We start from the raw sequence: 20,205 nt of genomic DNA on the forward strand, positions 1-20,205 counted from the left end.
TCATTAATAATACACATCTATATTGATTTATTAATGATTCAAATTTAAGATAGGATGTACAGTTTTATAGCAGATCCTTTCCAAATGTGTTCGCATAGATGGAGTGACTCTGGCATAAACTGACTACTTAAATCAAATAAATGTGTTTTTTTAGACACATCAACCTGCAGAGCCGCAAAGACAAACCTGACTATTTCTAACAGTGCAGAATAGGAAGTTAGTTATCGGGTTTCTGACCACATCACCACTACTGACCAACTGCAGTCTCGTTGATTCTCTAAGTTCTGCCCTCGTGACACTGCTGACCTGCTGCTGATGCTGTGAAACAATATGATTCTCCAGCTCTGAATAGAACCACTTAAAGAGAACAACTCAGAAATCATCTAATGTGTCGACATTTTAGCTTTGTTTACCAGTTTTGCTAGGTTAAGGTTCAGCAGAATAAGTGTTTGTCTCGTCTCTCAGATCAGATCCCGACCTTTGCAGAATATTGAGTGCTCTGTTTCAGTTCACACAGAGGTAAGTACCGTTCAATTATTGAAGAATGGTCAGATACATAAAAAACATTTATTCAGTGTAACAAACAGGTTAAGTTTAGTTCTTCATTACACATAGAAGCTCCTTTGTCTGAACTCAAAACCTTACACAGTTTAAAATGTAGCAAGCCAAAAGCAAACAATAGATGTAACGTTAAATTGATTCAATGGTTATTTAGTGAAGTCATGACAAATATGCACTCTGTACTTGAAGATCTAAATTAAATCATGGCGAGTAATCAAATTGTGCGTATTTTTTTAAATAACAGAAATGAAAAAGTTAACAAACAAATACAAGTACCCTGGTTAACAGGATGAGGTATGAGTGCTCTGGACTAAAACTCTATAGAGGGTATGGACTAGGGCTGTTGTGAATAAACCATCTATACAAGCCATGCTCAATGGTTAAATGTAGTCGCTGCTGGTGATCATAAAGAGGGTGGACTGGAGATATCCATCCAGACCTGAATGTGTGTGTGTGCCACTCATCACCACGTTGTCCCGTCTGTAGAGATCTCCGTATTTCACTTTCAGCTCTCGCAAAACCAGTGCTGGTTTCACATCGATGTTCGTGAAAATCTACAACGCATCTGCCGAGATCTTCGTTGTTTTGCAAACAGCAGCAAAGAACAGGAATTGGTTATATATTTAATTTTGAAATGACTTGAGTAACCCCCTCCTGCCGTAAAAAAGTATAGTTTGTACATAAAAAAGACTTGACTGTGACACGGTCAGAAAGAATTCTTACTGTAATGTCACATTGTTATATATTTTTATCTTTTGTTACCTAATCCAGACACTCATTCAGAGGGTTTAAATAGATGTGGATAAAGTGTGGCGTACCTCGAGTCTGAGTCTCTGAGAGACCATGCTGATGTCAGCGGTGACAAACAGCACTCGTTTGCTTCCATCATCCACGATGAAGACTCTGCTGAACAGACGCGTGTGAATGCCTCAAGCCGTCTGCTCAGTGTTGGCGTGACCCACCTATCCCCCCAAAAAACAACAACAATAGATAAATCACATCACTAAAACATTCTTATGACACGTGATCAACACAAACATCAGGCATAAACATTATCAGACTGTAATAAGTGATGGATTGACAGCCTCACCTATACAAGCAAACGAAGTATAACAAGCAGTGGTTTTACTGATATGCAGAACTAATGCAAACAAACTGACCAGAGGTACATCAGCCACAGGTCCTGTGCAGTCAGCTCGGCCTACACCGATGAGATAGCGGGTCTCTGGAGGATTCACTGTTGGGATTGTGGGCTCCTCTGGTTCTGCATAGGAAAACAGTGCACGTGTGATTCAATAAGATGATTTGATTTAAGTTCGATATCGAAAACACATACAGTGAGGTTTGATAGTACGAAACTGTCATCCTGGTATGTCCCAGTTACATGCTCATACTCAGAACCACAATGAATGGTTGCACATTTTGTTATGAGATGAATAAATGATTATTTTAGGTAGTTATAAAGAATAGCTATGTAGCATTTAAGTTTCTCTGAATCCAGTGTGAGGGCTAAGAGTGCTATCAATTCAAAAACTACACAAACACCTGCCGAAACCTCATCCAGATGTTTTCACGCTCAATGTGCACAGTGTGTTCTGAACAGTTTACTCTTCTATTAAGGTGCAAGACTCCAGAGCATTCAAACAGATCTTTAATCCACATAAACACTTGAGCTGGTGTGGTAGTGTTATTTTATTTTGAAAATAAAAACGATATACCTTGACTTAACGTGGCAATGTAACTGTTAAGTACAATCCCCCGAATTGTGTATCAAATATAATATAAATGCAGTTAAGAGAAACATTGCAATCACAGCACAAGAGCACAAAATGGCGGAAACACTCGTCTTACAGTATAGCAAACAAATGAATAAAACACCATAACAAGTATCTTAAATCACCAAGGAAATATACACAAATACTGTACAATATCATCTGTGTTACACTGGGTTCAAACTAAAAACATGACAGTATAATGATCGTCATTATCAATGAATATATTAACACACAACTCAACAGAACAACACTGCGCAGGAGATCAGCACTATACTGTGCGCGTAACCGCGGTGAATCCACACCAGCCAATAAAGTGAGAGAGAGCAGAATTCACAAACACACACGTCGAGCTTTCAATAAACAATACAAACATGCAGAATAGTGTGAAATCGAATAAAGTTTTTAAGTCGCCATTTCATTTGACTAGTATTTCAATGTGAACGAGATTTGTTTTGATCACGTGCATTTCATCAACTCTCAATTACGTCCCTTCAGCTCCACCATTCGCGTGCTTGCGTTGCTATGGCAACGTTGCCACTACCAATATGGCGGCGCCTCAGACGTAAGATTTACATATAAACATATAAACACATCAAGCGAGCCAAAATGATCAAAAATGAGGAGCTGCCGAGCACACTAACACCGCACACTAGCATTGATCAACAATCTTTCCCTAAGCACGTACCCGCTGACCCGCCCCCTTGATCCGAGTCTAGGGTGGTTATTCCCGCGTCTCTCCTGAGTCCTTCCCGGGTCACCCTTCTGACCCGGATCACGCGCTCTCTCCCTGATACTAGTGTACAACTACAGCCAACAACACCAGAAGCTCGCAGCTCCTCAGAACACAAGACATTCACGTCTGCTTTTATACCAGGAAAAATAAACAATCGTTTCATAAACGGTATTTAAAATCTATATATCGATTTGACACTTTACAAGCGGAATTCATCAGAAGATTATTTATTATACACATTACTACCTGAAACGGAACTTCAAAGATAATTATATTCATAAGTGACAACATTAAAACCTCCCAAAAACAGTTTCCAGGCCTAGAACAGTTAGCCTTTTTGCTATGATGCTTGCTATGTTTATGTAGCGAAGGCCCCGACCAATAGGAGCACTGCTTGCTGTTTAGCTCACTCGATAGAACGCCCGACTCTCATTCAGAAAGACTTCGGTTCGAGGCCCGCGCAGAGCGGGGCGGTCGGAACCGGCGACACTTATTCAACAAATTTGCTTTTAAGTCAACAAACACGAGATCTAATTTCACCATAATATGTTGCTTTGAAACAAAACTCTTACAAGTTCAGTTATTATTATTTATTTACATCAGTTGGGTTAACGTTAGGCCCTGTTATTAGCAAACAGAATTTTTAATGCGATTGATTTTCTAATAGTTTTGTAATTCATCATTATACTTTAGAAAAATGTTTGAGCTCCTGCCCTTGAGAAAACGAAACACTAGTAATAGGGACTATTATTAAAAAGCAATAGGATTCTTTACTCTTGCAGAATCTGAAAATGTTAAAAACTTTACAAGAATAAGAGGAATTCTGATAATTAAGGTTTGTTTTTAAACTAGTTCTGCCCTCATTAAGTCACACAACATATGTGTATATAATACATAACACGGAATATGAACTACATTAAAATATGGTTGAAGTTGTTATTTGTTTGGTTGAAGTTGTTATTTGTTTGTCTCCAGCCAATTTCATATTGATAGATGTATCTTCTGGTCCATTTTTGTTGATTTTTGTTGAATTTGAGATGATTCATGGCAATGTATGTTTTTGTTGCATGATTCAAATGTTTTGTCAGTAATGAAGCATTTTGCAAACAAAATTAGTGGTATTGATCAATAAGCTTCAGTTTCGGCCTCTGTGTGTTAATTGTTTTAAAATGTGATGTCAGAATGGACAAAAAAAGAAAGATGATGAATGATGTTGTTACTGATGTTGTTACCATCGCAGTCCACAGTAGATCTGGATCCATCATTAAAGACCCCACCCAACACCTCAGGACGGAGGTACAGGAGTGTAAATTGAGAGTGTAAATACAGAGTGTAAATTGAGAGTATAAATACAGAGTGTAAATTGAGAGTGTAAATACAGAGTGTAAATTGCAGGACTTGCAGATTAAGGATCTAATTCTTCGACTCAGCTATTGGACTCTTAAACAGGTAGCTAGCTAGTGGACTTCCATATCTCAGTGAACAGTCGGTCCAGTTGTTTCATCTCATTTGAACATTTGTAATGTTATTGCTGTCATTACTACTATTGTATATTAGCTAATATTACTCATGTAGCCTCATCTGTTACTATTACTGCTGCTATTGTTATCATGTACTTGCACTCAATTGCACATGATACAGCATTATTTTTTGAACATAACTTAATACTGTACATTCGCACATATATCATATAACTACATAGTCTCACTATGTGCTCTAGGTCACTAGGTACTCAAGCTTGCTATGCTTATGTAGCGAAGGCTCCGACCAATAGGAACGCTGCTTACTGTTTAGCTCACTCGTTAGAGCGCCCGACTCTCATTCGGAAAGTCTTCTGATCGAGGCCCTCGCAGAGCGGGGAGGTTTGAACCGGCGACACTTATTCAACAAATTTGCTTTTAAGTCAACAAACACGAGATATAATTTCACCATAATATTGTGCTTTGCAACAAAACTCTTACAAGTTCAGTTATTATTATTTATTTCCATCAGTTGGGTTAACGTTAGGCCCTGTTATTAGCAAACAGAATTTTCAATGCGATTGATTTTCTAATAGTTTTGTAATTCATCATTATACTTTAGAAAAATGTTTTAGCTCCTGCCCTTGAGAAAACGAAACACTAGTAATAGGGAACATAATTAAAAAGCAATAGGATTCTTTACTCTTGCAGAATCTGAAAATGTTAAAAACTTTACAAGAATAAGAGGAATTCTGATAATTAAGGTTTGTTTTTAAACTAGTTCTGCCCTCATTAAGTCACACAACATATGTGTATATAATACATAACACGCAATATGAACTACATTAAAAATATGTTTGGTTGAAGTTGTTATTTGTTTGTCTCCAGCCAATAAACCCCTCCAACCCCCCCCCCCCCCCCCCCGCAGAGTTTCCTTTGGTGTTTGGTGAAAAGTATAATATATTGATAGATGTATCTTCTTGTCCATTTTTGTTGATTTTTGTTGAATTTGAGATGATTCATGGCAATGTATGTTTTTGTTGCATGATTCAAATGTTTTGTCAGTAATGAAGCATTTTGCAAAAAAATTAGTCGTATTGATCAATAAGCTTCAGCTTCGGCCTCTGTGTGTTAATTGTTTTAAAATGTGATGTCAGAATGGACAAAAAAAGAAAGATGATGAATGATGCTGTTACTGATGTTGTTACCATCGCAGTCCACAGTAGATCTGGATCCATCATTAAAGACCCCACCCAACACCTCAGGACGGAGGTACAGGAGTGTAAATTGAGAGTGTAAATACAGAGTGTAAATTGAGAGTATAAATACAGAGTGTAAATTGAGAGTGTAAATACAGAGTGTAAATTGCAGGACTTGCAGATTAAGGATCTAATTCTTCGACTCAGCTATTGGACTCTTAAACAGGTAGCTAGCTAGTGGACTTCCATATCTCAGTGAACAGTCGGTCCAGTTGTTTCATCTGATTTGAACATTTGTAATGTTATTGCTGTTATTACTACTATTGTATATTAGCTAATATTACTCATGTAGCCTCATCTGTTACTATTACTGCTGCTATTGTTATCATGTACTTGCACTCAATTGCACATGATACAGCATTATTTTTTGAACATAACTTAATACTGTACATTCGCACATATATCATATAACTACATAGTCTCACTATGTGCTCTAGGTCACTAGGTACTAAAGCTTGCTATGGTTATGTAGCGAAGGCCCCGACCAATAGGAACGCTGCTTACTGTTTAGCTCACTCGTTAGAGCGCCCGACTCTCATTCGGAAAGACTTCGGTTCGAGGCCCTCGCAGAGCGGGGAGGTTTGAACCGGCGACACCTCAACAGTTTTTACCACTGAAAGTCTCTTCATTCATAACTTGCCAGAAAACCTTTAATTTGACCTTAAATTGTGATTATTTTTATATGCACTAAATACATTTCAGTCCCCACCTTGATTATTTAATTCATTAAATTATTCAAGCGTTATTATTATTATTATTATTATCGAATATGGTTTGAATTGTTATAATTTTTGTAAAGACAATTGAAAAATTAAAAATGTTATTGTTTATGTAAATTATTTTTAAAGGACAGTACGTGGATTGATGCAGGCATGACGTCATATGGACGTTAATAACTGTGTGAAGTTGTTCGTGCTGCGATCAAATAAAAACTTCGTTTGCTATTCAATAGATATTTTTGTTTTCTAGACTTTTCTTGCGAATTGTCATGTATTCACTTCATCATTTGAACATGAAGGACGTGAAAAAGACGACTTTCCAGAATCAGAAACTGCATTGTTTCATCATCACAGGTAACTACATCCAGCCTAAACCGGTTGTCTGGTCTTAGCTGGTCTCCCAACCTGGTTTTAGCTGATGAAAAGCTGTTGAAGCAGTCTGGTTTTGGACACTTTGTTAACTGTTTAATCTGGTCGGGGTGGAAGACCAGCTGAACACCAGGGCTGCGATGTTTCTCATTGATTACTTAACGGCCCGGCAGGGGGCGCCATTGTCTTAAACGAACCCAGAACTTCACAAAACAACATAAATATCTTTAAAGTTGTTTGCCTTGTTTTATCAAAGCATCTGTGAACTACTCCCGCACCTCACGCACATACGGGAGAGCATAAACCAGTGAATACATGACAATTGATTGTATTACATACAGTATGTGACGATTCATTGAGTAGAAGTAGAGTATTCACACTTCAGATCTGTTCACATCACTCATCGTCATACAACATCTAAGGTTAAAATGAAAAAGAAAACACTAAATGTTTGAGTTTTTATATAAAGTAAATGACACTGTGGACTTAAAGTTTGAAGTGACTATACATCTGTTAACTTCTAATCCTGTTATGCCTTGTTTCTGATATCAAATATGTATCACAGGTAAAAGGCTTTCTGGCAGACCGTCTGGACCTTCTCCGTCAGAGATTGGACAGAAGACAGCTAGAACTTCCTTCTTGCCTGAGATTGTGCAGACGTCGGCTTCAGGCAGTAGACCTCCAGGCCGTCGAGGGCTGAGAGCTCCTTCCAATCTGTCAGAGGGAAATCGGAGGGACTCTCCGTGTAAGTCTGGCATGACCAGCACGTCCTCATTCCTTCCACCTTTACCACGGCTGCCCAGTCTTGTGAGTCAACCAGCCTGGGTGGATGAATCTACATTCACAAGAAGCAAAAGCATGCGGAGGATGCCTGACAACATGCCTGTTATAAAACCATTGTGTTTTGCTATTAAGCCTAACCCTCGCCCTACGAAAACAGGCAGTGCTTTGCAGGCTGCAGTGCCTTTCCATGCCATGACACCTCATACGAGCGACAGACTTTCCTCAAGTCCACAAGAAGCAAGGAAATCATATTTTGTTGGACATAAGTCTTAAATACTAAAAAAAGTCCAAAATTAAGAATTAAACCCACTTCTGAATATCACAAAAACATTTACTGTGCATCACAAAAAGCTTGTGTGCATCAATAAAGTTTGCTGTGCATTAAAAACAGTTGCACTTTTTGTAATAAAGACCTTTCAAGAAGAAATTGCATGTGTGTGTGTCACGTGTTGCATTACAAACACAAAGATATTTACTGTAGTGAAACTGATGTCATTCACATGTTGTGTTTTATTTAAAAATAGTGAACAAATGTAGGTCTTGACATCAATATTCTTTTGCTGTGCTTGAACTCATGTTGGTTTCTAAACACAATTTGCCTTTCCTTTCACTGCAACACAAATGATGTGACCTTTCAATCAACTTTTGCCAAGTTAAACCTTCACACAGTTTGAGTTTTCTGAAAAAGTAAAGAATTGATTTAGGTCACCTTAAAATCATGATAAAGTAATTGTATTGCATTTTGTTTACCTCATTAATAATACACATCTATATTGATTTATTAATGATTCAAATTTAAGATAGGATGTACAGTTTTATAGCAGATCCTTTCCAAATGTGTTCACATAGATGGAGTGACTCTGGCATAAACTGACTACTTAAATCAAATAAATGTGTTTTTTTAGACACATCAACCTGCAGAGCCGCAAAGACAAACCTGACTATTTCTAACAGTGCAGAATAGGAAGTTAGTTATCGGGTTTCTGACCACATCACCACTACTGACCAACTGCAGTCTCGTTGATTCTCTAAGTTCTGCCCTCGTGACACTGCTGACCTGCTGCTGATGCTGTGAAACAACATGATTCTGCAGCTCTGAATAGAACCACTTAAAGAGAACAAGTCAGAAATCATCTAATGTGTCGACATTTTAGCTTTGTTTACCAGTTTTGCTAGGGTAAGGTTCAGCAGAATAAGTGTTTGTCTCGTCTCTCAGATCAGATCCCGACCTTTGCAGAATATTGAGTGCTCTGTTTCAGTTCACACAGAGGTAAGTACCGTTCAATTATTGAAGAATGGTCAGATACATAAAAAACATTTATTCAGTGTAACAAACAGGTTAAGTTTAGTTCTTCATTACACATAGAAGCTCCTGTGTCTGAACTCAAAACCTTACACAGTTTAAAATGTAGCAAGCCAAAAGCAAACAATAGATGTAACGTTAAATTGATTCAATGGTTATTTAGTGAAGTGATGACAAATATGCACTCTGTACTTGAAGATCTAAATTAAATCATGGCGAGTAATCAAATTGTGTGTATTTTTTTTAAATAACTGAAATGAAAAAGTTAACAAACAAATACAAGTACCCTGGTTAACAGGATGAGGTATGAGTGCTCTGGACTAAAACTCTATAGAGGGTATGGACTAGGGCTGTTGTGAATAAACCATCTATACAAGCCATGCTCAATGGTTAAATGTAGTCGCTGCTGGTGATCATAAAGAGGGTGGACTGGAGATATCCATCCAGACCTGAATGTGTGTGTGTGCCACTCATCACCACGTTGTCCCGTCTGTAGAGATCTCCGTATTTCACTTTCAGCTCTCGCAAAACCAGTGCTGGTTTCACATCGATGTTCGTGAAAATCTACAAAGCATCTGCCGAGATCTTCGTTGTTTTGCAAACAGCAGCAAAGAACAGGAATTGGTTACATATTTAATTTTGAAATGACTTGAGTAACCCCCTCCTGCCGTAAAAAAAAATATAGTTTGTACATAAAAAAGACTTGACTGTGACACGGTCAGAAATAATTCTTACTGTAATGTCACATTGTTATATATTTTTATCTTTTGTTACCTAATCCAGACACTCATTCAGAGGGTTTAAATAGATGTGGATAAAGTGTGGCGTACCTCAAGTCTGAGTCTCTGAGAGACCATGCTGATGTCAGCGGTGACAAACAGCACTCGTTTGCTTCCATCATCCACGATGAAGACTCTGCTGAACAGACGCGTGTGAATGCCTCAAGCCGTCTGCTCAGTGTTGGCGTGACCCATCTAGCCCCCCAAAAAACAACAACAATAGATAAATCACATCACTAAAACATTCTTATGACACGTGATCAACACAAACATCAGGCATAAACATTATCAGACTGTAATAAGTGATGGATTGACAGCCTCACCTATACAAGCAAACGAAGTATAACAAGCAGTGGTTTTACTGATATGCAGAACTAATGCAAACAAACTGACCAGAGGTACATCAGCCACAGGTCCTGTGCAGTCAGCTCGGCCTACACCGATGAGATAGCGGGTCTCTGGAGGATTCACTGTTGGGATTGTGGGCTCCTCTGGTTCTGCATAGGAAAACAGTGCACGTGTGATTCAATAAGATGATTTGATTTAAGTTTGATATCGAAAACACATACAGTGAGGTTTGATAGTACGAAACTGTCATCCTGGTATGTCCCAGTTACATGCTCATACTCAGAACCACAATGAATGGTTGCACATTTTGTTATGAGATGAATAAATGATTATTTTAGGTAGTTATAAAGAATAGCTATGTAGCATTTAAGTTTCTCTGAATCCAGTGTGAGGGCTAAGAGTGCTATCAATTCAAAAACTACACAAACACCTGCCGAAACCTCATCCAGATGTTTTCACGCTCAGTGTGCACAGTGTGTTCTGAACAGTTTACTCTTCTATTAAGGTGCAAGACTCCAGAGCATTCAAACAGATCTTTAATCCACATAAACACTTGAGCTGGTGTGGTAGTGTTATTTTATTTTGAAAATAAAAACGATATACCTTGACTTAACGTGGCAATGTAACTGTTAAGTACAATCACCCGAATTGTGTATCAAATATAATATAAATGCAGTTAAGAGAAACATTGCAATCACAGCACAAGAGCACAAAATGGCGGAAACACTCGTCTTACAGTATAGCAAACAAATGAATAAAACACCATAACAAGTATCTTAAATCACCAAGGAAATATACACTAATACTGTACAATATCATCTGTATTACACTGGGTTCAAACTAAAAACATGACAGTATAATGATCGTCATTATCAATGAATATATTAACACACAACTCAACAGAACAACACTGCGCAGGAGATCCGCACTATACTGTGCGCGTAACCGCGGTGAATCCACACCAGCCAATAAAGTGAGAGAGAGCAGAATTCACAAACACACACGTCGAGCTTTCAATAAACAATACAAACATGCAGAATAGTGTGAAATCGAATAAAGTTATTAAGTCGCGATTTCATTTGACTAGTATTTCAATGTGAACGAGATTTGTTTTGATCACGTGCATTTCATCAACTCTCAATTACGTCACTTCAGCTCCACCATTCGCGTGCTTGCGTTGCTATGGCAACGTTGCCACTACCAATATGGCGGCGCCTCAGACGCAAGATTTACATATAAACATATAAACACATCAAGCGAGCCAAAATGATCAAAAATGAGGAGCTGCCGAGCACACTAACACCGCACACTAGCATTGATCAACAATCTTTCCCTAAGCACGTACCCGCTGACCCGCCCCCTTGATCCGAGTCTAGGGTGGTTATTCCCGCGTCTCTCCTGAGTCCTTCCCGGGTCACCCTTCTGACCCGGATCACTCGCTCTCTCCCTGATACTAGTGTACAACTACAGCCAACAACACCAGAAGCTCGCAGCTCCTCAGAACACAAGACATTCACGTCTGCTTTTATACCAGGAAAAATAAACAATCGTTTCATAAACGGTATTTAAAATCTATATATCGATTTGACACTTAACAAGCGGAATTCATCAGAAGATTATTTATTATACACATTACTACCCGAAACGGAACTTTAAAGATAATTATATTCATAAGTGACAACATTAAAACCTCCCAAAAACAGTTTCCAGGCCTAGAACAGTTAGCCTTTTTGCTTTGATGCTTGCTATGTTTATGTAGCGAAGGCCCCGACCAATAGGAGCGCTGCTTGCTGTTTAGCTCACTCGATAGAACGCCCGACTCTCATTCAGAAAGACTTCGGTTCGAGGCCCGCGCAGAGCGGGGCGGTCGGCACCGGCGACACTTATTCAACAAATTTGCTTTTAAGTCAACAAACACGAGATATAATTTCACCATAATATGTTGCTTTGAAACAAAACTCTTACAAGTTCAGTTATTATTATTTATTTCCATCAGTCGGGTTAACGTTAGGCCCTGTTATTAGCAAACAGAATTTTCAATGCGATTGATTTTCTAATAGTTTTGTAATTCATCATTGTACTTTAGAAAAAGGTTTGAGCTCCTGCCCTTGAGAAAATGAAACACTAGTAATAGGGAACATAATTAAAAAGCAATAGGATTCTTTACTCTTGCAGAATCTGAAAATGTTAAAAACTTTACAAGAATAAGAGGAATTCTGATAATTAAGGTTTGTTTTTAATTAAACTAGTTCTGCCCTTATTAAGTCACACAACATATGTGTATATAAAACATAACACGGAATATGAACCACATAAAAAATATTGGTGAAAAGTATAATATATTTCATATTGACAGATGTATCTTCTTGTCCATTTTTGTTGATTTTTGTTAAATTTGAGATGTTTCATGGCAATGTATGTTTTTGTTGCATGATTCAAATGTTTTGTCAGTAATGAAGCATTTTGCAAAAAAATTAGTCGTATTGATCAATAAGCTTCAGCTTCGGCCTCTGTGTGTTAATTGTTTTAAAATGTGATGTCAGAATGGACAAAAAAAGAAAGATGATGAATGATGTTGTTACTGATGTTGTTACCATCGCAGTCCACAGTAGATCTGGATCCATCATTAAAGACCCCACCCAACACCTCAGGACGGAGGTACAGGAGTGTAAATTGAGAGTGTAAATACAGAGTGTAAATTGAGAGTGTAAATACAGAGTTTAAATTGAGAGTGTAAATACAGAGTGTAAATTGCAGGACTTGCAGATTAAGGATCTAATTCTTCGACTCAGCTATTGGACTCTTAAACAGGTAGCTAGCTAGTGGACTTCCATATCTCAGAGAACAGTCGGTCCAGTTGTTTCATCTCATTTGAACATTTGTAATGTTATTGCTGTTATTACTACTATTGTATATTAGCTAATATTACTCATGTAGCCTCATCTGTTACTATTACTGCTGCTATTGTTATCATGTACTTGCACTCAATTGCACACGATACAGCATTATTTTTTGAACATAACTAAATCCTCTACATTCACACATATATCATACATCTACATAGTCTCACTATGTACTCTAGGTCACTAGGTACTCCTGCTTGCTATGCTTAAGTAGCGAAGGCCCCGACCAATAGGAACGCTGCTTACTGTTTAGCTCACTCGTTAGAGCGCCCGACTCTCATTCGGAAAGACTTCGGATCGAGGCCCTCGCAGAGCGGGGAGATTTGAACCGGCGACACTTATTCAACAAATTTGCTTTTAAGTCAACAAACACGAGATATAATTTCACCATAATATTGTGCTTTGCAACAAAACTCTTACAAGTTCAGTTATTATTATTTATTTCCATCAGTTGGGTTAACGTTAGGCCCTGTTATTAGCAAACAGAATTTTCAATGCGATTGATTTTCTAATAGTTTTGTAATTCATCATTATACTTTAGAAAAATGTTTTAGCTCCTGCCCTTGAGAAAACGAAACACTAGTAATAGGGAACATAATTAAAAAGCAATAGGATTCTTTACTCTTGCAGAATCTGAAAATGTTAAAAACTTTACAAGAATAAGAGGAATTCTGATAATTAAGGTTTGTTTTTAAACTAGTTCTGCCCTCATTAAGTCACACAACATATGTGTATATAATACATAACACGGAATATGAACTACATTAAAAATATGTTTGGTTGAAGTTGTTATTTGTTTGTCTCCAGCCAATAAACCCCTTCAACCCCCCCCCCCCCCCGCAGAGTTTCCGGTGTTTGGTGAAAAGTATAATATATTGATAGATGTATCTTCTGGTCCATTTTTGTTGATTTTTGTTGAATTTGAGATGATTCATGGCAATGTATGTTTTTGTTGCATGATTCAAATGTTTTGTCAGTAATGAAGCATTTTGCAAACAAAATTAGTGGTATTGATCAATAAGCTTCAGTTTCGGCCTCTGTGTGTTAATTGTTTTAAAATGTGATGTCAGAATGGACAAAAAAAGAAAGATGATGAATGATGTTGTTACTGATGTTGTTACCATCGCAGTCCACAGTAGATCTGGATCCATCATTAAAGACCCCACCCAACACCTCAGGACGGAGGTACAGGAGTGTAAATTGAGAGTGTAAATACAGAGTGTAAATTGAGAGTGTAAATACAGAGTGTAAATTGAGAGTGTAAATACAGAGTGTAAATTGAGAGTGTAAATACAGAGTGTAAATTGCAGGACTTGCAGATTAAGGATCTAATTCTTCGACTCAGCTATTGGACTCTTAAACAGGTAGCTAGCTAGTGAACTTCCATATCTCAGTGAACAGTCGGTCCAGTTGTTTCATCTCATTTGAACATTTGTAATGTTATTGCTGTTATTACTACTATTGTATATTAGCTAATATTACTCATGTAGCCTCATCTGTTACTATTACTGCTGCTATTGTTATCATGTACTTGCACTCAATTGCACATGATACAGCATTATTTTTTGAACATAACTTAATACTGTACATTCGCACATATATCATATAACTACATAGTCTCACTATGTGCACTAGGTCACTAGGTACTAAAGCTTGCTATGGTTATGTAGCGAAGGCCCCGACCAATAGGAACGCTGCTTACTGTTTAGCTCACTCGTTAGAGCGCCCGACTCTCATTCGGAAAGACTTCGGTTCGAGGCCCTCGCAGAGCGGGGAGGTTTGAACCGGCGACACCTCAACAGTTTTTACCACTGAAAGTCTCTTCATTCATAACTTGCCAGAAAACCTTTAATTTGACCTTAAATTGTGATTATTTTTATATGCACTAAATACATTTCAGTCCCCACCTTGATTATTTAATTCATTAAATTATTCAAGCGTTATTATTATTATTATTATTATTATTATTATCGAATATGGTTTGAATTGTTATAATTTTTGTAAAGACAATTGAAAAATTAAAAATGTTATTGTTTATGTAAATTATTTTTAAAGGACAGTACGTGGATTGATGCAGGCATGACGTCATATGGACGTTAATAACTGTGTGAAGTTGTTCGTGCTGCGATCAAATAAAAACTTCGTTTGCTATTCAATAGATATTTTTGTTTTCTAGACTTTTCTTGCGAATTGTCATGTATTCACTTCATCATTTGAACATGAAGGACGTGAAAAAGACGACTTTCCAGAATCAGAAACTGCATTGTTTCATCATCACAGGTAACTACATCCAGCCTAAACCGGTTGTCTGGTCTTAGCTGGTCTCCCAACCTGGTTTTAGCTGATGAAAAGCTGTTGAAGCAGTCTGGTTTTGGACACTTTGTTAACTGTTTAATCTGGTCGGGGTGGAAGACCAGCTGAACACCAGGGCTGCGATGTTTCTCATTGATTACTTAACGGCCCGGCAGGGGGCGCCATTGTCTTAAACGAACCCAGAACTTCACAAAACAACATAAATATCTTTAAAGTTGTTTGCCTTGTTTTATCAAAGCATCTGTGAACTACTCCCGCACCTCACGCACATACGGGAGAGCATAAACCAGTGAATACATGACAATTGATTGTATTACATACAGTATGTGACGATTCATTGAGTAGAAGTAGAGTATTCACACTTCAGATCTGTTCACATCACTCATCGTCATACAACATCTAAGGTTAAAATGAAAAAGAAAACACTAAATGTTTGAGTTTTTATATAAAGTAAATGACACTGTGGACTTAAAGTTTGAAGTGACTATACATCTGTTAACTTCTAATCCTGTTATGCCTTGTTTCTGATATCAAATATGTATCACAGGTAAAAGGCTTTCTGGCAGACCGTCTGGACCTTCTCCGTCAGAGATTGGACAGAAGACAGCTAGAACTTCCTTCTTGACTGAGATTGTGCAGACGTCGGCTTCAGGCAGTAGACCTCCAGGCCGTCGAGGGCTGAGAGCTCCTTCCAATCTGTCAGAGGGAAATCGGAGGGACTCTCCATGTAAGTCTGGCATGACCAGCACGTCCTCATTCCTTCCACCTTTACCACGGCTGCCCAGTCTTGTGAGTCAACCAGCCTGGGTGGATGAATCTACATTCACAAGAAGTAAAAGCATGCGGAGGATGCCTGACAACATGCCTGTTATAAAACCATTGTGTTTTGCTATTAAGCCTAACCCTCGCCCTATGAAAACAGGCATTGCTTTGCAGGCTGCAGTGCCTTTCCATGCCATGACACCTCATACGAGCGACAGACTTTCCTCAAGTCCACAAGAAGCAAGGAAATCATATTTTGTTGGACATAAGTCTTAAATACTAAAAAAAGTCCAAAATTAAGAATTAAACCCACTTCTGTATATCACAAAAACATTTACTGTGCATCACAAAAAGCTTGTGTGCATCAATAAAGTTTGCTGTGCATTAAAAACAGTTGCACTTTTTGTAATAAAGACCTTTCAAGAAGAAATTGCATGTGTGTGTGTCACGTGTTGCATTACAAACACAAAGATATTTACTGTAGTGAAACTGATGTCATTCACATGTTGTGTTTTATTTAAAAATAGTGAACAAATGTAGGTCTTGACATCAATATTCTTTTGCTGTGCTTGAACTCATGTTGGTTTCTAAACACAATTTGCCTTTCCTTTCACTGCAACACAAATGATGTGACCTTTCAATCAACTTTTGCCAAGTTAAACCTTCACACAGTTTGAGTTTTCTGAAAAAGTAAAGAATTGATTTAGGTCACCTTAAAATCATGATAAAGTAATTGTATTGCATTTTGTTTACCTCATTAATAATACACATCTATATTGATTTATTAATGATTCAAATTTAAGATAGGATGTACAGTTTTATAGCAGATCCTTTCCAAATGTGTTCACATAGATGGAGTGACTCTGGCATAAACTGACTACTTAAATCAAATAAATGTGTTTTTTTAGACACATCAACCTGCAGAGCCGCAAAGACAAACCTGACTATTTCTAACAGTGCAGAATAGGAAGTTAGTTATCGGGTTTCTGACCACATCACCACTACTGACCAACTGCAGTCTCGTTGATTCTCTAAGTTCTGCCCTCGTGACACTGCTGACCTGCTGCTGATGCTGTGAAACAATATGATTCTGCAGCTCTGAATAGAACCACTTAAAGAGAACAAGTCAGAAATCATCTAATGTGTCGACATTTTAGCTTTGTTTACCAGTTTTGCTAGGGTAAGGTTCAGCAGAATAAGTGTTTGTCTCGTCTCTCAGATCAGATCCCGACCTTTGCAGAATATTGAGTGCTCTGTTTCAGTTCACACAGAGGTAAGTACCGTTCAATTATTGAAGAATGGTCAGATACATAAAAAACATTTATTCAGTGTAACAAACAGGTTAAGTTTAGTTCTTCATTACACATAGAAGCTCCTGTGTCTGAACTCAAAACCTTACACAGTTTAAAATGTAGCAAGCCAAAAGCAAACAATAGATGTAACGTTAAATTGATTCAATGGTTATTTAGTGAAGTCATGACAAATATGCACTCTGTACTTGAAGATCTAAATTAAATCATGGCGAGTAATCAAATTGTGTGTATTTTTTTTAAATAACAGAAATGAAAAAGTTAACAAACAAATACAAGTACCCTGGTTAACAGGATGAGGTATGAGTGCTCTGGACTAAAACTCTATAGAGGGTATGGACTAGGGCTGTTGTGAATAAACCATCTATACAAGCCATGCTCAATGGTTAAATGTAGTCGCTGCTGGTGATCATAAAGAGGGTGGACTGGAGATATCCATCCAGACCTGAATGTGTGTGTGCGCCACTCATCACCACGTTGTCCCGTCTGTAGAGATCTCCGTATTTCACTTTCAGCTCTCGCAAAACCAGTGCTGGTTTCACATCGATGTTCATGAAAATCTACAAAGCATCTGCCGAGATCTTCGTTGTTTTGCAAACAGCAGCAAAGAACAGGAATTGGTTATATATTTAATTTTGAAATGACTTGAGTAACCCCCTCCTGCCGTAAAAAAAATATAGTTTGTACATAAAAAAGACTTGACTGTGACACGGTCAGAAAGAATTCTTACTGTAATGTCACATTGTTATATATTTTTATATTTTGTTACCTAATCCAGACACTCATTCAGAGGGTTTAAATAGATGTGGATAAAGTGTGGCGTACCTCGAGTCTGAATCTCTGAGAGACCATGCTGATGTCAGCGGTGACAAACAGCACTCGTTTGCTTCCATCATCCACGATGAAGACTCTGCTGAACAGACGCGTGTGAATGCCTCAAGCCGTCTGCTCAGTGTTGGCGTGACCCATCTATCCCCCCAAAAAACAACAACAATAGATAAATCACATCACTAAAACATTCTTATGACACGTGATCAACACAAACATCAGGCATAAACATTATCAGACTGTAATAAGTGATGGGTTGACAGCCTCACCTATACAGGCAAACGAAGTATAACAAGCAGTGGTTTTACTGATATGCAGAACTAATGCAAACAAACTGACCAGAGGTACATCAGCCACAGGTCCTGTGCAGTCAGCTCGGCCTACACCGATGAGATAGCGGGTCTCTGGAGGATTCACTGTTGGGATTGTGGGCTCCTCTGGTTCTGCATAGGAAAACAGTGCACGTGTGATTCAATAAGATGATTTGATTTAAGTTCGATATCGAAAACACATACAGTGAGGTTTGATAGTACGAAACTGTCATCCTGGTATGTCCCCATTACATGCTCATACTCAGAACCACAATGAATGGTTGCACATTTTGTTATGAGATGAATAAATGATTATTTTAGGTAGTTATAAAGAATAACTATGTAGCATTTACGTTTCTCTGAATCCAGTGTGAGGGCTAAGAGTGCTATCAATTCAAAAACTACACAAACACCTGCCGAAACCTCATCCAGATGTTTTCACGCTCAGTGTGCACATTGTGTTCTGAACAGTTTACTCTTCTATTAAGGTGCAAGACTCCAGAGCATTCAAACAGATCTTTAATCCACATAAACACTTGAGCTGGTGTGGTAGTGTTATGTTATTTTGAAAATAAAAAACTAACAAAACGATATACCTTGACTTAATGTGGCAATGTAACTGTTAAGTACAATCACCCGATTTGTGTATTAAATATAATATAAATGCAGTTAAGAGAAACATTGCAATCACAGCAAACAAAATGGCGGAAACACTCTTACAGTATAGCAAACAAATGAATAAAACACCATAACAAGTATCTTAAATCACCAAGGAAATATACACTAATACTGTACAATATCACCTGTGTTACACTGGGTTCAAACTAAAAACATGACAGTATAATGATAGTCATTATCAATGAATATATTAACACACAACTCAACAGAACAACACTGCGCAGGAGATCAGCACTATACTGTGCGCGTAACCGCGGTGAATCCACACCAGCCAATAAAGTGAGAGAGAGCAGAATTCACAAACACACACGTCGAGCTTTCAATAAATAATACAAACATGCAGAATAGTGTGAAATCGAATAAAGTTATTAAGTCGCCATTTCATTTGACTAGAATTTCAATGTGAACGAGATTTGTTTTGATCACGTGCATTTCATCAACTCTCAATTACGTCACTTCAGCTCCACCATTCGCGTGCTTGCGTTGCTATGGCAACGTTGCCACTAGCAATATGGCGGCGCCTCAGACGTAAGATTTACATATAAACATATAAACACATCAAGCGAGCCGCAGATTATTTGAAAAAAATGAGGAGCTGCCGAGCACACTAACACCGCACACTAGCATTGATCAACAATCTTTCCCTAAGCCCGCTGACCCGCCCCCTTGATCCGAGTCTAGGGTGGTTATTCCCGCGTCTCTCCTGAGTCCTTCCCGGGTCACCCTTCTGACCCGGATCACTCGCTCTCTCCCTGATACTAGTGTACAACTACAGCCAACAACACCAGAAGCTCGCAGCTCCTCAGAACACAAGACATTCACGTCTGCTTTTATACCAGGAAAAATAAACAATCGTTTCATAAACGGTATTTAAAATCTATATATCGATTTGACACTTAACAAGCGGAATTCATCAGAAGATTATTTATTATACACATTACTACCCGAAACGGAACTTTAAAGCTAATTATATTCATAAGTGACAACATTAAAACCTCCCAAAAACAGTTT

General features: G+C 38.0%; 1 protein-coding gene and 2 long non-coding RNA genes across 4 annotated transcripts; all 3 read right to left on the minus strand.

The window, feature by feature from the left end:
* Positions 1-547: 547 nt before the first annotated feature.
* On the minus strand, positions 548-3,175 carry LOC306905389. 2 transcript variants are annotated; one of them, XR_013787729.1, is made up of 4 exons: positions 3,022-3,125; positions 1,722-1,825; positions 1,380-1,523; positions 548-1,136 (listed from the first exon to the last, which is right to left on the minus strand). It is a non-coding gene; the product is annotated as an uncharacterized lncRNA (long non-coding RNA). The 2 variants fall into 2 exon arrangements; XR_013787730.1 differs by having other exon boundaries at positions 550-1,215; positions 3,022-3,175.
* A 5,784-nt stretch (positions 3,176-8,959) lies between these two features.
* On the minus strand, positions 8,960-16,045 carry LOC306906155 (uncharacterized protein; the record flags this gene model as incomplete). The annotated part of the gene is made up of 5 exons (XM_079477296.1): positions 8,960-9,626; positions 9,793-9,936; positions 10,135-10,238; positions 11,435-11,608; positions 15,874-16,045. 4 exons carry the CDS (start codon positions 16,043-16,045, stop codon positions 9,904-9,906), a joined length of 483 nt encoding a protein of 160 aa, XP_079333422.1. The 3' UTR covers positions 8,960-9,626; positions 9,793-9,903.
* A 1,325-nt stretch (positions 16,046-17,370) lies between these two features.
* LOC306905845 lies at positions 17,371-19,443 on the minus strand. The gene is made up of 4 exons (XR_013787781.1): positions 19,320-19,443; positions 18,545-18,648; positions 18,203-18,346; positions 17,371-18,037 (listed from the first exon to the last, which is right to left on the minus strand). It is a non-coding gene; the product is annotated as an uncharacterized lncRNA (long non-coding RNA).
* Positions 19,444-20,205: the final 762 nt, after the last annotated feature.

The sequence above is a fragment of the Barbatula barbatula genome (genome assembly GCF_947034865.1).
Source record: "Barbatula barbatula genome assembly, chromosome: 16".
NCBI classification, from domain to species: Eukaryota; Metazoa; Chordata; class Actinopteri; order Cypriniformes; family Nemacheilidae; genus Barbatula; species Barbatula barbatula.